The sequence below is a fragment of the Rhagoletis zephyria genome, unplaced genomic scaffold (assembly GCF_001687245.7).
Source record: "Rhagoletis zephyria isolate East Lansing unplaced genomic scaffold, Rhagoletis_zephyria_1.1 Rzeph_scaffold_00502, whole genome shotgun sequence".
Lineage (NCBI taxonomy): Eukaryota > Metazoa > Arthropoda > Insecta > Diptera > Tephritidae > Rhagoletis > Rhagoletis zephyria.
The window spans coordinates 116,118-132,443 of record NW_016157586.1 but is presented as its reverse complement, the minus strand read 5'-3'; the positions used below and the strand labels follow the sequence as shown (position 1 = coordinate 132,443).

General features: G+C 39.7%; 1 protein-coding gene across 2 annotated transcripts in view; it reads left to right on the top strand.

The window, feature by feature from the left end:
* parvin (beta-parvin) overlaps window positions 1-16,326 on the top strand; it is a 176,200-nt gene that overhangs the window by 75,485 nt on the left and 84,389 nt on the right. For both annotated transcript variants that reach the window (XM_017612111.1, XM_017612110.1), the window contains exons 4-5: window positions 9,160-9,344; window positions 9,413-9,771. In XM_017612111.1, coding sequence (XP_017467600.1) covers window positions 9,160-9,344; window positions 9,413-9,771 — 544 coding nt within the window. The remainder of the gene's footprint in view (window positions 1-9,159; window positions 9,345-9,412; window positions 9,772-16,326) is intronic.

The following is a 16,326-nucleotide window of genomic DNA, read 5'->3' as shown; positions in this document are numbered from 1 at the left end:
GAAGAGGAAGGCCTCCTCTGCGTTGGAAAGACCAGGTGGAGAAGGACTTGGCTTCACTTGGCATTTCCAATTGGCGTCAGTTAGCACAGAAGAGAAATGACTGGCGTGCTGTTTAGGACTCGGCCAAAATCGCGTAGGTGGTTACAGCGCCAATAAAGAAGAAGAAGAAGTTCTTTGCACAGGCCACAGCATAGTACAAACATTTTAACCTTTAGTGGCGAAAAGGTACCATCATCCGGTATAATTAAAACGTATATTTATTTGAATAATATTAGAGTTTATGCAACTTTTCATGTACTAAATAGGAAATGTAAAAACATAATTGGTCTTGAAACAGCTGAAAAAATGAATTTAGTGATGAATGTTAATGTATTAGATTGTGAAAACATATTTGAAAAATACTCTGAGCTTTTTGATGGTTTAGGTCAATTGAAAGAAAAATGTAGTTTAAAACTAAAGCCAGATGCCATTCCTGTTGTAGAGGCACCACGAAAAATACCTTTTTCGTTACATAATAGTTAAAAGATGAGTTGAATAGATTAGTTGATATGCATGTCATTACTCCGGTATCGGAGCCGACTGAGTGGGTGAATTCAGTTGTCTTGGTTAAAAACCCAAATGGGAAATTACGTCTATGTTTGGATCCGAGAAACCTTAATAAGGCAATACTTAGACCACATTATCCGTTTCCAAACATCGACGATTGTAAATCAAAATTGAGTGGTTCAAGATTTTTTAGTTCATTAGATGCCAATTGTGGATTTTGGATGGTTCCGCTTGACGACTATTCTTCCAAGCTGTGTACATTTAATACACCTTTTGGTCGTTTCCGGTTCTTACGTCTACCTTTTGGTATCAATGCAGCCCCTGAAATTTTTAATGCTACAATGGTTAAACTCTTCGGAGATATACAAGGTCTATTAATATATATGGATGATTTTTTAATTTATTCGTCTTCAATAGACAGCCACAACGCAATTTTACAAAAGTGCTTGAACGAGCAAAGTTAGTTGGTATAAAATTCAATAAAAATAAATCGAATGTATGTATTTCAAAATGAAATAAAGTTTATATAGGACATGTTTTTAATAAAGATGGTGTTAGACCCGACATAGAAAAAATTAGAGCAACCATCATTTATCAATAATTTGTCAGTACAAAACAGAAATTTGCGAAACCTTCTAAAATCAGACGTCCAATGGCACTGGGATGCAATCCACGTCCAAGAATTTAATAGGTTGAAAGTGTTATTGACACAATCACCTGTCTTAACATATTTTAATCCAAATAAAAGTTTAACTCTCTCTGTCGATGCATCGAAATTTGCTGTCGGTGCTACAATATTACACGATCGAAATCCTATCGCTTATGCGTCAGCTTCCTTAAATGATTCCTTTATATTGCCGATACTCTGTCAAGAGCACCCCTAGAAGACAGGGAGTTGTCAGAAATTGATCAAGATTTGTCACTTCATTGCGATTTGCTTATTTCCAATATTTCACTGCCTGAATCTTATATTAGTTAAATACAAATTTGTACACGGTCGGACGAAATACTTCAAAAAATTATACATTACGTTCAAAGTGGATGGCCTAAAAGTAAAAAAGGTGTCGATAAAGAAGTTATGCCTTTCTATAATATAAAAGAAGATATTTCTGTAATAAATAATATGGTTTTAAAAAACGACCAAATTATAATTCCAACCAGCCTTAGACGAAAAGTTCTAGATTCATTGCATGAAGGTCACATGGGCATCCAACGATACCAAGCCCTGGCTCGACAGTCAGTCTATTGGCCAAACATAAACAACGACATATTCAATATCGTCTCTGATTGCGAAGTCTGCATGAAGTTTAGAAATTCAAACCCCAAACTGTAACTTTTACAGCATGAAATAATAAAAATTCCTTGGTATAAAGGCGGCGCTGATATTTTCGAATTTAATAAAAAACCATATTTGTTGGTAGTTGATTATTATTCAAAATTCATTGAAATAGATTTATTAAATTCAGGTTATTCTAGTTCGCAGGTTATAACAAAACTTAAATCGATATTTGCTAGACACGGTATTCCAAATATTTTTATCTCCGACATTTAATTCAAAATAGTTCAATTTATTTTGCAAAGAATGGAAGATAGAACATGTAACGTCTAGTCCACGATCAAATGGTTTAGCGGAGCGATCAATAGAAACAATTAAAAATCTTTTACAGAAAGCTAAAGAGAGTCAGTCCGATCCGTATGTTGCGCTTCTTCATTATAGAACTACTCCCACAGAATTCTTGCCTAGTCCAGCCGAACTCCTCATGTCTAGAAAACTAAGAACAAAAATACCATCTATCGATAAAATATTAAAACCAAAACTTATTAATGAAAACCAATATGAAAAATATGTTGAAAATTCAAAATTCAAAAAATCGTCAAGAAAATTATTGCCAGTAAACCCTGGCGAAAGTGTAATGTTTAAAACATGATACAAAAATAGAAGGTAGTTTCATTTATTGACATTCGTTGTTGTTGCCGACCACTTGACTTTTAATAAGTTTCCAGATTCACTAGCAGAAAAATTTTTGTTTCTTGAAAAAGTAAAAAAAAAATTTTAAGTTAGTGAAGTTGGATGAAAACATTAAAATGTCTTGCGCGTTTTCAAACTGAAGGAATTTGATACACCTGTGCAAACGTTCGAAAATAAAGTTTTTTGGATAGAGGATAGAGTACGTAATACGATTTAATGCAGTTTGATGACAAATTGCTGACACAAGATATTTTTAAACCTCTAACCGATGTACCGTTATCCGTGGAAGAGGGTGGAGATCGAGTTAAAATGATGCCATGCAACTTGTAACAGTACCAATTTTGGATTCTCGGAATTTTCTGTTAAGGTGTGGCGCTGCTCAAAAATATATATGCATAAATATAAGCAAGAAACCAGGTATTTGTGACAAGAATTATCCACATAAGATGAAAACTACTGCAGTTTCATTTTAGAAAGTTTTTGTTTTTAGAAAATGGCATAAGTAAGACAGTTTGGTTACGGTTCGGATATTTGTACCAGGGTTGTTGCGAATATTCGCATTCGCATTCGCAACTGCGGAGCTTCCGCATTAATTTTAACATTCGCATTCGCTTTCGCATTCGCAATAATCAATGCGGAGCTTTTGCGAATACGAATGTTGTGCAAGTGCACCGATAAAACGTATATATGGCAAACAAAATGACAAATTGTAGCCAATATTTTTGCCTGTGGTCGTGGGAGTATTTGTGTAACAAAACTGTTCATATTTATCAACTTAGACAAAAATGTATTTAAACTTATTATTTCTTCAGCTATATAACTGAGCAGTCAATGGGCAGTCATGCAAGTTCCAACTTCTACTTGACCTTTGACGTACGTAAAAGGGAACCTAGCCTTTTTAACAATATTTTTTGTTTTCTCTTCTTTCAATACCTGCATTGGTTTCTTTCTTTAATATTATTTTTTTGGACCAATTTTAAAAAAACTACTAGACACAAAAAAGAAGCTGCGCACTGTAATTCTTAACCAAATTTTCGTGATTTGCTTTTGATGTTACATATATTCGTTTCAATAATTTCAAATGGGGCTCTTTGGGGAATTTATTTTTAGCAAAAAATTAAAGAACAGTAATTTTGTTTACTTGTCGGGCAATATTTTTTCGGATGAATATATACTGTCCCTTCTTTGCTATTTAAAGTCAAAGAGTAAGCTCCTTCAATAGGGATTTCCAGCAGCAATGATCAACGTCTGGCTATAAAGAGGAGCGAAGCTCAAATAATTAAAGGACTATATATAGGTCTGACCTTTAATAAGATAAGAATTACGTAAGTATCCGAGATTCAAATGTTTTTAAAAAACGGGGTGCTTTTTTAAAAAATAACAGTGTTTTTATCCGATTCCGCTGACAGCCACGACTTTGAAAACAGAATTTTGTTCAAAATTTTCATTCCAGGAAAACAATAATTTATTTTCCATATCCACCTATTTAGCTCGCTATAGGCACGGATTGTTCAAACCAGTCGCAGAAGAAAGTATTAAAAATGAACTACAAAAACTAAAATCGAAAAACGCTGATGAAGTTACAGATTCCCCAAATTCTGAAACAGCCAGAACTGGAGAACTATTTTTAAAAAGCTTTAGAAAAACCTGACACATCTGGTTTGGCTTTGTAAGCGCTGTTTAAACAACGATCTCGCCATTATGCTAGATTCTAATTGTTTCTTAAAAATGCTTGACATCCGCATCCGCGGTTGTTAGCTTTTAGATATTCGCATACGCATTCGCATCCGCGGATGTCTAAAATTCCACATTCGCAACATCCCTAATTTGTACAATGATTTTGGGTTATCGTGTTCAAACCCGTGATCCGAATCAAAAAATTTTAACATATACGTCTAGCCAAAGGACTAAGCTTTAAGTTAAAACAAAGGTTTCGGTTTAAAATATGCACTTTTTTTTGTAAATTTGGAGGTAAATTTTGCCCAAATATACTGTGGATGGCGTAACCAGAGTTGGACTGATGAGGTTATTTTAACTAGCGCGGCCGAAGGCTACCAAAATGGAAAAGAGTACCCACTGCTGATGGCCAAACACGAGTTTAATTTTTCTTTGCGAAAATGCTAATTTTGCCCCATTTTGAAATGGGCCCCGAGGGTGAATTATCTTAAAGTTTATACTGATCTCTTTCTAGTAAGTTTTTGGTGACACGCACCTTCCGTTTCCGCTCCCCACCAAAAAATCATTTTACAAATAACCGAACATTTCCAACGCACAACATTAAACCCTCCGATGTATTGTTTCATTGATATCAATGTGGCAAGGTAGCTCATAATTTTGTATAATTTATGAAACTTCAAAAACTTATTTTTTGTCAAAAATTTTGAAATGAAACTACCTTATTTTTGTATCATGGTTTAAAAGAAATCCAACATCGATTTGGTTGGAACGATTGTAGAAAATTGCAAAGAGTTAAGATTCCACATCATCCAAGGATGAAAATGGAACATTGTATAGAAGAAATCGCGAACATGTTTAAAAAAAACGCGAAGAAGTAAATAAAGAGAAAACTAAAGATATAGAAGATGAAGAAACAGATTCCTCTCACTAATAGAACTTGTGCAGAAGGATTTTACGTTACTCAAAAAGGTAGAAGGGTCATACCGCCAACAAGACGTAATTACGATAGTCCTAACAAATAGATAATAACCATAACCCCATTTTTCTACATTGTATTCTATAATCTAAAGGAAGATGTTATGTAAGCATAAATATATAAATACATATATTGTACCACTGTAATATAACATAATAATACAACAGTTACATAGTTAAATTAAAAATGAATACTCCTTTTAACACCATTTTTCTAAATTGTATTCTATTGTTAAACTAAACTGAGTTAAAAAAAGGAAGATGTTATATATGCATAAATATATATATTATATTCCACTGTAGATATAACATAAGCTCTCTACTCTTATATGCTCAAGTCATACTCTCATGTTAACATTAACATGAACTTTATGTACTTACATAGCGAGCTATCTACTTATATATACCGTTTACACTATGTATATTAAATACCTATGTTAATTATATATGAAACACAGTAATAAAGAGAACGTACAAGACACAACAATTATGTAGGACTAATACTTTCGAAGATAATTGCAATTTTAGTAAAACAATGTATTAATAAATCTATTTATTAATTTTAATTTTTTGAGTACATTGAACTTTTTTTGGGCGAGCCTAAGATATTGACCAAAAATTTTCATCTTTCACAGATTTTTTTTAGAGCATAATGAACCATGTTTTAGCTATTAGCAAGAAATTCTAAAAAAGTGGATTTTCGGCTCACGCTACTATTTAGCCTATTCATAAATTTCATACTTGCCAAAATGCACAAATGCACGCCCATGTGTATGATATCCATCTCTACATGTCAGATACTCTTTATCAATCTTGTTCTTGTTCTTGCTTGTGTTCTAAGCTTAATAGGGAGTTATTATCAATTGCGTCGTGGACATCAAAACATGGCCTTTGCCTTAATGTCGACAAATCCTATGTTTTACCTATTTGTAAAAAACAAGTAAATTGGTCACTTATTCCACCGATATATATTGCTGCTGAACGGGTTAAATTTGTGTCATAGATGAAGAATCTTGGGTTCATTATTAATACTAGCCTTATGGGCTGTTTTTGTTTACGCGTAAAAGCACATTTACAGGTCTATTCTGCGCTGGTAATAAACATTTTGTAACCGGTAAATAAAGTTCCTGCCAATTTTTAAACCCTTTTCGCATTCTGTGTACTCTTGTAACCGGTAAATTTTGTTACTATCTCGTAAGCTGGTAACAAAGTATTGCCCCGTGAAATATGCAATGCCATAATTCTTCATAACTGAATTGCTGAATATGTTAACTGCATTACCAACGTATCTAGAATCGTGGTGGCAAGAACTGGTAACATTTTTTGGTTATAAAATTTTCCGGTTACAAAATCTTCGGTAACGTGCAGAATAGACCTGTTAGCGCATTTAGCTTTAAATGCTACTCTAAATGCACATTTATCCATACAAAATTCTTCACCTAAATGCAACTAAATGCGACTCCATTTCTGCATTAAGAAACTATATGCTAAAAGCAACCCTGTGATGGCCGAAAAACACCACGACAAACAATATATGTTCGAAAGTGCTAAATGTTACATTTTAAATGCAGTAAAAACGCCGCATTACCTGTTCAGATCATGTAAATTCAGTGGTAGCAAAAGTGTACAATATTTTACGGAACCTAAGAATGTTCGCAGCCTTCACACCTGTGTTATTAAACGAAAACTTGCCATACAGCTTATTTTACCGATTAATTGCTATCCTGGACAAATTTATAGCAGATTAGACTCCATATCTGCGCATAAAATTGATGTAGCATTCAACCACGTGACACGCTATGTGTTTGGGCTGGCTAAATATGACCATATCTCGAGCTGGGCATCCAAACTTTTAGGCTCTAAAATCTCCGAGTATTTAAAAGCTAGAAACTGTATCTTTCGATTGATGATGGATAAGACACCTGAATATCTATATAATAACTTAATGTTTCCTAAGTCGGGGTGTCCAAATGATTTGATTGTGCCTAGTTATAATTACACTTGTGGTCAGCTGATTAAGTCAAGTGATATTTTGACTACTTTTGGCTATCTTTCTTTTGTTTATTTAATGTTTTTCTTTCTTTTATAAAAGGTTACCTAACCAGCGCCACATAAATCCACATTTCAAACTTCAAAAACTATGAAAATTCAACAAAATTTAACATTTACACCCACAAATTTTAAACTTTTCATTTCGAATTTTGGGTATGCAGTTTTGTAGCTCATTAAATTTTAGTAGGTTAAAGTGCAGATTTCAAGACGCTAGAAAATCTCGTTGATTTGTAATATTTTTTTTTGCTGATGGTGCTAGGCATTCGTCGAGCATATTTTATATGGAAGAAAATGCACAAAAGCTACAATACTGCATACCCAAAATTTTTTCTAAAAGTTCTGAATAAAAAGTTTAAAATTTTCGGCTGCAAATGTTAAAGTTTGTTGAATTTTCATAATTTTTGTACCAAGTTTCAAATGAGAATTTATGTTGGGTTGGTTAAGAAAAGTGCTAGACTTTTATAAAAAAAGAATATAACCATTAAATAAACAAAATAAAAATAGCCGGAACTAGTCAAAATGTCACTTGACTTAATCAGCTGGGTATGACATGTGCAAGACTATTTTTCGTCAATGCTGTTCGTATATGGAATTCCGTTCCATCTTCCATTCGCAGTAGTTTCAATAGAAGCAACTTTAAGAAAATTTTGTACACGTACTTCCAAAAATAAATTTATGTTCTTAAGTTTGTGTTTCGCTATCTACATTCGCTTTACTTTCGCTCCTACATCATTGTAACTAGTATTTATTCTATTTAATCTTAGTTTTAAGTATGTTTAATCTTAGTTTTAAGTCTAATACTCAGTCGTTTTTTATGTCATAATCACCGTTGTGCTATAAAAGAGCTTTCACGCTCTTATTGTTCTAATAAATGAAATGAAAATGAAATATTTATCACCAGGGAGCGGATTTTATGGAAATTGCCTTTTTTCTGCTAAAGAGATAGAGTATATTCGATTAAGAATGTCCATGATTTAGCTTTACCTGATTCCATATATACACATTTGATGTTGCCTTTTTTAAGATATTTGCCTTTGTTTGCCTTTTCTACCTTAAAGACCAGTATGCAGCTCTCAAGAAAAGCAAAAACTCCATATAAAATGACGTACAAGAAATGGCTAAGAGGTTTTCTTGTGTCAAATTTCCTTAAGGCAGTACGGATTCTTAAGAAATTTACTACGCTTTCTTGTACGGGTTTCTAAAGTTTTTTTTTTGTGAAAAAAGAGCACAGGCAACGCATTTTTACAACCGAAATATATGCCCGTTCCATTATTTCTTGAGGAAAGACTGAGGCAACTGGATGTGAAGTATCAGATGTCAAAATTCCTTGGACACGAAATGATGGCAATTTTTCTCTTGTCCGTTTTCGTGAGAGCCGCATACTGGCCTTTAGTTGCCCTTATTCCTTATAATATGAAAGTTTTAAACGTTCCACATTTAAATTGGGCGCCACTTGTATCAACTCACGTGGAGCGCACGTTTAGGGCCTTTAAGGCTTTTCTTCGCGAAAATCGAATGAAAATGCTGCCATAAAACTTCAAAACGCATCTTGTGGTTCAATGTTACTAGAACTGTGGAGAATAAATTTTTGTGAGTTAAAAACTCGAAAGGAGAAAATAGTCAAAGTAGAAATTTTTCATATAATTAAACTAGTTCATAGTTTTTCTCCTTTTACTTGTAAAATAAACATTTATAAAATAGATGTATATTTTGATTATTTTTCGTTATTTTATTTTGCCTTTTTTATAGGTTTTTAGGTCCTAAAAATCCCCTGTTTATTACACTAATGATACTCTTAGTTAATAAATTTCAACCTGTTTTTTGCAGACCTTGNCGTTATTTTATTTTGCCTTTTTTATAGGTTTTTAGGTCCTAAAAATCCCCGTGTTTATTACACTAATGATACTCTTAGTTAATAAATTTCAACCTGTTTTTTGCAGACCTTAGGATTTCATCAGAAGATACCAAAATGGTCGGTTGAGAGTGTGCATTCAAAGAATTTAGTAGCTATTCTCCATTTATTAGTTGCACTTGCCCGATACTTCAGAGCACCAATTCGCTTACCGGAAAATGTTTTTGTTAATGTTGTCATTGCTCAGAAGAGCGGTGGCCTTTTAAATGCACAGTAAGCAATTTGTTATTTTGTATGTACGATTGAAGCAAATGTTTTAAAATACATATACTTTTATTTAGGAAATTCCAAGAACAAATAACTTCTGAATATGATGATGTAGGTATGCGCTGTGACAAAGATGCTTTCGATACACTTTTTGACTGTGCTCCAGATAAATTATCTGTTGTTAAAAAATCGCTCATAACTTTTGTAAACAAGCATTTAACAAAGTTGAACTTTGAAATAACCGACCTTAACTCAGATTTTCGAGATGGCGTATATTTGTGCTTATTAATGGGTTTGCTTGGTGGATTTTTCGTCCCATTGTATGAATTTCACCTTACGCCCCAGGATGTGGATCAAATGGTTTCAAATGTAGCATTCTCCTTTGATTTGATGCAAGATGCCGGATTACCGAAACCCAAAGCTCGCCCCGAGGGTAAGTAATAATAGTAACTAAGTACAAATAACTGAAATAAATACAATTGATAGCCATATAAGAGCGAAGTTGCCTGAAAACTGAATTTGATAGTTGAGAGACAGATATTTTTACCAAAAAGTATAATAAAGATCTACACTTCTAAAGGACGGAGCAAAAAATAATTGATTCTATGATAGTCCACATCAAATGGAATGAAATAATTGGCAGGAACATTTTGATAAGTCGATTTGATAAACATTGCACAGCCAATTTCTTTTGTTTTTCAAATAGAGAACTTTTCCAATAATGATTACCGTTTCTTAATGGAAAACGAANCTACTTCCCCTGGCATAAGGTACGCTGGCACGGCCCTCTACTTCTGAAGTGGCGATGTCTTGTGTTGATATTTATCTTTGCCACAAGAAATCCCCGTTCAGTCGTAGTTGTTGTCGCAGCCACAGCTCCGTCCTGACTGACTGTTGAGCGGCTGTGTTGTATCTTTAAAAGGCAGCTTGATGTTGCGTGGTCGCGCAGCTACAGGTTGCGGTGTGATGTTGTGTTGGCATGGCAACGAAGAGGTTGTTGAGTGTTGCTGTGGTTTGTTGCGTGGCCGGTTGTGCTGATTTGTGTTGCTGTGGTTTGTTGCGCGACTGGCTTCTCTGATTTGCGTTGTTGTGCTACTGGTTTGATTGGTGGTGTGGCAGTTTGTGGGGGCTAAATTCCCCAGGGACATTTAGTCCTCACACTCCCCCCCTACTTGGTGGCCTGAAATCTGTCTTGACTAGCCGGATCTACCCTCTCCACCGATGCATGGTGACCGTATAGTTTGCGGAGCGGAACTTAAGGCATGTCCTGCAGGTTCCCTGGCGATGTTTTTGAAACCGCCATTCAAGAAATGCGTTGGACGGGGCAAGGCAAAAAATGTCTGGGGCCTTGCGACGTCTACTACAGCTGCCATATAAAGGAGCTCGAATTCGGTGTTGGATTTGTGGTGGGAGAGAGACTCCGTCGCCGAGCACTATTCTTGTTGTTGTTGTAGCAGCAGTGCTCAACCCTCAGGTTCTGTCATGTATCGTCGTCTTCATCCTCCGACTGTAAGCCTGAGGCCGAGAAAGCGGGCAGCGTCGATAGGCTCGGTCCAGAGCGCTTCTGGTGTCAGGGTCGTAGGGTTTGAGGTGCATGTGAAGGTGCCGGGTGTCATGGGGACCTTTCCCACATGCGGGGTAGGTGTTTGCCACTTGTGAATTTAGCCGGGAGAGTTAATTGTTGAGTCGGTGACACCACCCCGAACGGAGTTGTGCTAGGGTACACCTGGTCTCTCTCGGCAGTTCAGATTCCTCTAAATTTATGGACGGCGGTCGATCACCTAAGACGATGTTGTCATGGCGCGTGCTGAGGCTTGTTCTGACCGCATCGCTGTGTAGGATGTTGAGCGCCGCTCTGTATCTTGCTGCGTCGAATGGGTGGTCTACGTACGGCTCAATGTCTGCCTTCCAGTCGTGCAGGTGTCGTCTCACGTGTCGTGGGGCGGTTCGTTTCGAAGCAAGGCGTTGTTGGGGTGGTTCTCTTGGTGACAACCATCGAGGTATTGCTTCGACAGCATGGTGTTGTGTTCTTTTGCCGCCAGCATCTGGCTTTCTTCATTGTCTNCGGTGACAACCCACGAGATATTGCTTCGACAGCATGGTGTTATGTTCTTTTACCGCCAGAATCTGGCTTTCTTCATGGAGGTGATGCTCGGACGACATGAGATGACAGCCTGTAGCCGTACGTAGAGCTGCGTTCTGGCAGGTTTGGAGATTCCTCCACCGGGTGTCGCTTGTCCCCGTCGTCCACACTGGTGCCGCGTAGTTTGCAACTGACCGGCCAATTGCCTTGGTAAGTCGCGAGCAGAGTTTCATTGTCGGCTCCCCAGGTGCTGCCGGCTAGCGATTTGAGGACTTTGTTCCTGGCCCGGAGTTTGTTGCATGTGGCTGTGGCGTGCGCGGAGAAGGAGAAGAGGCTATCGAACGTCACTCCTAGGATTTTAGGGTGATTAGTCGTCGGTATTTTGGCGCCATCGACGAAGACGTCCAGTTCTAGCCCCACCTCCTTGGTCCAGGTTGTAAAAAGTGTGGCGCTGGATTTTGCGGCGGAGATTTGGAGGCTCCTTGCAGTGAAGAAATTGGAAAGATCGGTGAGATAGTCGGTTATTTGTTCGCAAAGGGACCCCCTGTTTAATTATTCGCGGCGTGGACTTGGCGTTTCGGAATTCGACTGATGACTGACGGCCACACAGATAGCTGGTCATCTACCGTTTCGTCCGAGCTGGAAGCGATGAGTCCAGGATGTCTTGGCAGAGGGTAGCGTGCAGTGTTGCAACAAAATTTTTTTATTTTTTACCAAAATCACTGGAAGAAGTTACCAAATTCAACAAAAAAATTACCAAACTTATTTTATGTGCCGAACTGTACAAATATACATATCGATGCCTTTCTGCATCAAAAAGAAAATTTTGAAAAAAATGTCGCTTACGTTATTTTTGCAGTTAGGGCTCGATATGTCTGTACATATGTATATCCGAGGATACCTAGCTTTTCAGGCATTTTTTCGAGAGTTGAATTTTTTAAATATTGAACAAAGTTTGAAATTTGAATTTTTTTGAGTTCTGTTAAAGAAAGAACAATATTTTTTAAAAAATAACCGAAATTAAATTACAAAAAAATAACATGTTAAAACTTATCAAAATATGGTGCGGTTATAATTTTTTTGACCACTGTATGTAAACAAGGTTTTTAACGAGAACGTACATACTTGCGTAGAATTCTGCTGATATATATGGTTGCCGGGTACACCGGAAAATTGATGGTAATTGAAAAGCTGACGAGCTGACAGGGAAAGGTAGGGCCACCCAAAACCTTCCAGGAAAGGACACGGTGGATATACTTAGCAATAGCCACTTTCAAGCGGTTTGTTAAAGAACAAACCATCCTAGTAGACAAGGAACGCAGGAGCAACTTTCGCCTTGCGAAACTTTCAGGATTACCTGGTATTTCTATAAAAGGAAACGCATACGGGCCACTTACTAATGTTCCACATTAGAACCAATATTGACCTATTTGACATGTAAGACCGAATCGAAAAAGTTACCAAATTGAAAAATAAATTACCAAATTACCAAACTCCATAAATAAAGAAAAAAAGTACCAATTTTGGTTAAAAATTACCAAAGCGATAACGCTGGTAGCGTGGTTCACCGTGTCGAATGCCTTCGACAGGTTCACTGCGACTAGGACCGTCCTATCACAGGGTCGACGTTGGTTCAGACCCTCGCTAATCTGTGTGGTAATGGTGTTTAACGCTGTTGTCTTGCTGTGCATTTTTCGGAATCCATGTTCGTGTTCGGCTAGCTTCAGATGCTTCGTCAGGCTGGGAAGGAGTAGTGCTTTCATGGTTTTTGCCACTGGGGACAGGAGGGAGATGGGTATGTACGAGTCCCCTGCGTCTGCCTTCTTCCCTGGCTTAAGGAGGGGAATGATCCTACCCATTTTCCACATCGCGGGTATGATCAGGGTGGACAGTGACTGGTTGAAAGCGGCGGTCATGTACTCGACTCCCGTAGGTCCTAGCTTTTTCAGCATCTGCATGGAAATTCCGTCTTTGCCTAACGCCTTGGATGACTTGGCGTGGTTGACAGCTGCCTGCGTCTCTTCGGTGGTAAAGCACGGTGGTGTGTCTCGGGGCGGAGTTTGTGTGCTTTACGCAGCACACTGCGATGGGTTTTGTCTCGCTCTGGGTGTGCAATGAACTGCCGGCTAAAGAAGCGCGCGCACAACAGCGGATCCGACGTGGTGGTGGTGCCTAAGGTGAGAGCGACATTGTCCTTACTCTTCGTCGGATTGGAGAGACACTTGACTGTGGACCACAGTTTGCTGGCTCCGCTTGTGAGATTGCAGGTTTTTATATGCTCATTCCATGTGTTCCGCTTGTGTTCGTTGACCAGGTTTCTAATGTCCCTATTGTGATCTCTTATACGGGGATCTCCTGGATTAGCCTGGCGGATTCGATCACGCTCGTCTGCGAGTCTCGCCGCCTCAGTTGGAAAGCCAGGGCGGATTTTGGCGATCCGGCCGGCTGGTATGAAGCGAGCGGCTGCTGCGTTGGTGATTCTGCGGATATTGCGCTCTGCTACGCGCGCACGATGGTAGGGGAAGAGCATAAAATTTGCGATCTGTGAATTCCGTGAAACCGTCCCAGTGTGCCTTCCTTGTGTTCATGAAAGTACGGTTTTCGGATGTTATAAAATCTCTCGGCTGGTCTATCGCGACTACTATGGGCAGGTTGCCTGATGCGAGCGTGAGCACTGGTTGCCATCCAATGCAGTTTATCAGACCCCGGTGGCTATAGTTATATCTAGCTNCGATCTGTGAATTCCGTGAAACCGTCCCAGTGTGCCTTCCTTGTGTTCATGAAAGTACGGTTTTCGGATGTTATAAAATCTCTCGGCTGGTCTATCGCGACTACTATGGGCAGGTTGTCCATNCGACCCTGGTGGGGGCATCATCATTCACAGTGCAGAACGTGGAGTCGTCATTTGCTCAGCGAGCATTGTACTCCGCTGGTCATTGCCCAGATTGGAGTGCCAGAGTTCGTGGTGCGCATTGAAGTCACACGGTTCACACCCTCTAATAGCGCACTTATGTTGGGGTGGTATCCAGCTGAGCAACTGGTTTCGGGTGGTATGTACACATTGACAATCTCCAGCTCCGTATCCCCCGACTTGATGGCCAAACCTTGACATTCAATGAATGTATCGTTGGACTCAGTTCGGGGGGTAATGAGCCGGTTTTGAACCGTATGCAATATGAAGGCGACGCCACCTCCGTCGCCGCGGGGCGGTCTTTTCGGAGTACGTTAAACTCGTCCTGACTCTGGAGGCTCGAGCCAGAGTGGAATTTGGTCTCCTGGATCGCCGCGACTGAGATTTTATGCCTTCTCATGAAACCGACTATCACAGCGATCTTACTTTCAAGTTCGTTGCAATTAAACTGCAATAGCTTGATTGGTTGTGGCCTTATGATGGTTACGCGCGGGGTGAGTGAGTACTGGCGCGCTGCCTGCGCTGATGGTTGTGCCTTAGGTGCTTGTAGGGCCTGGCGTGCTGGTCCTTGACCGGGTGGGTAAGCCGCTGGTGTCGCCACCGGTGGTGGAGTTGGTGCTTGGGCCGGCGTGTGTGTTGTTGCACGGGGTGTTGTGGTGCGGCTGGGCAGCAGGCTGCAATGAAGCCAGTACTCCATTCTCTGTGGTGCGTTAGGCCTGAGCAGTGCTTTAGGTGGCACCAGTTGTTGCATGCGTTGCACCTAACCGATGTTGTGTTGCGCCTTATCAGGTTGGTGCAGACGCTGCAGAACCATCTATCCCGGGTGGATGTCCTAGGTTGCATGCTTGGAGTTTGTCCACTGGTTGGTGGTTGGGCGGGTGTTGGTTGTGTGGAGTTACGGGTTTGTTGTTGATTGTTGCAGCACGATGTAACAAAATTGTTACTCCACTCCCTGTGGTGCCTTTAGATGGCACCAGTTGTTGCAATAGTTGCAGCGGACTGAGGTTGAGGAGTGGTGTATGTTGCGGTGGCAAACACTACAGATCCAGGGCCCAGGATTTTGTTCTATACCGGCTCGGAACAGTAGTATACGGAGCAGACTTTCCGGTGGGTCATGCTCCCATGGCAAAAAAAAACTGGGGGGTTGCTGCTGTGGTGATGGTCCTTGGTCGGAGTGATTGCTCCGAGTCAATCCGGTAGCGTAGAACCGACCATCTTAGGAATGCCGGGCACTGTCGTTCACCCCGGTTGATGAGGCGTCCAAAGATCTTTCCTATGAGCGCTTGGAGCGTACATACGAACGCTGCCCCCGCCATGATATCAAAATCGTGCAACTTCAATTCCAGGGTGGGCAAGGAAGGGATCTTTGGGACCACCGTCGGAAAATTCAGATCGACATCGCCGGTGCTCGAAACATGGTAGTATGCAGTACTAGGTTCAACAATAAGAAGATCCATCAAGCTATGTTGTTGTCTCCAGATCGAAAAACGAGAAACCAAATCGATCATGTTGTGATAGACGGAAGGCATGCTTCCAGTGTTTTAGACGTACATACACTCCGAGGGCCAAACATCGACTCGGGCCACTTTCTTGTTGCAGTCAAGATACGCACCCGCCTCTGTGCAGCAAAAAATGTGCGCCCAAAAATGCAAGGAAGGCTTAACGGCGAAAAGCTGCATCACAACAGGCGGCCAATGTATTCGCTACTCGACTCTCAGGGAGCACTCTTCAACAAACAGACATATGCGAGCAGTATAACCACATTTCCCGTTCATTAAGTAAGAGGTAGTCGGATTTCAGCGAGCCTGAAAGAACAACTGGTACGATGAGGAGTGTCAAGAAGCTGCAAAGAAAAAAGATGCCGCCTACAGGGCCCCGCTGCGATCGAGCGCAACGCGAGCCATGTTGGACCGTTATAGGGAGCTGAAGAGGGAAGCGAGACGTATTTGCCGCAATAACAAGAGAGAGGCCGAAATACGTGAGTGCGAAGAGCT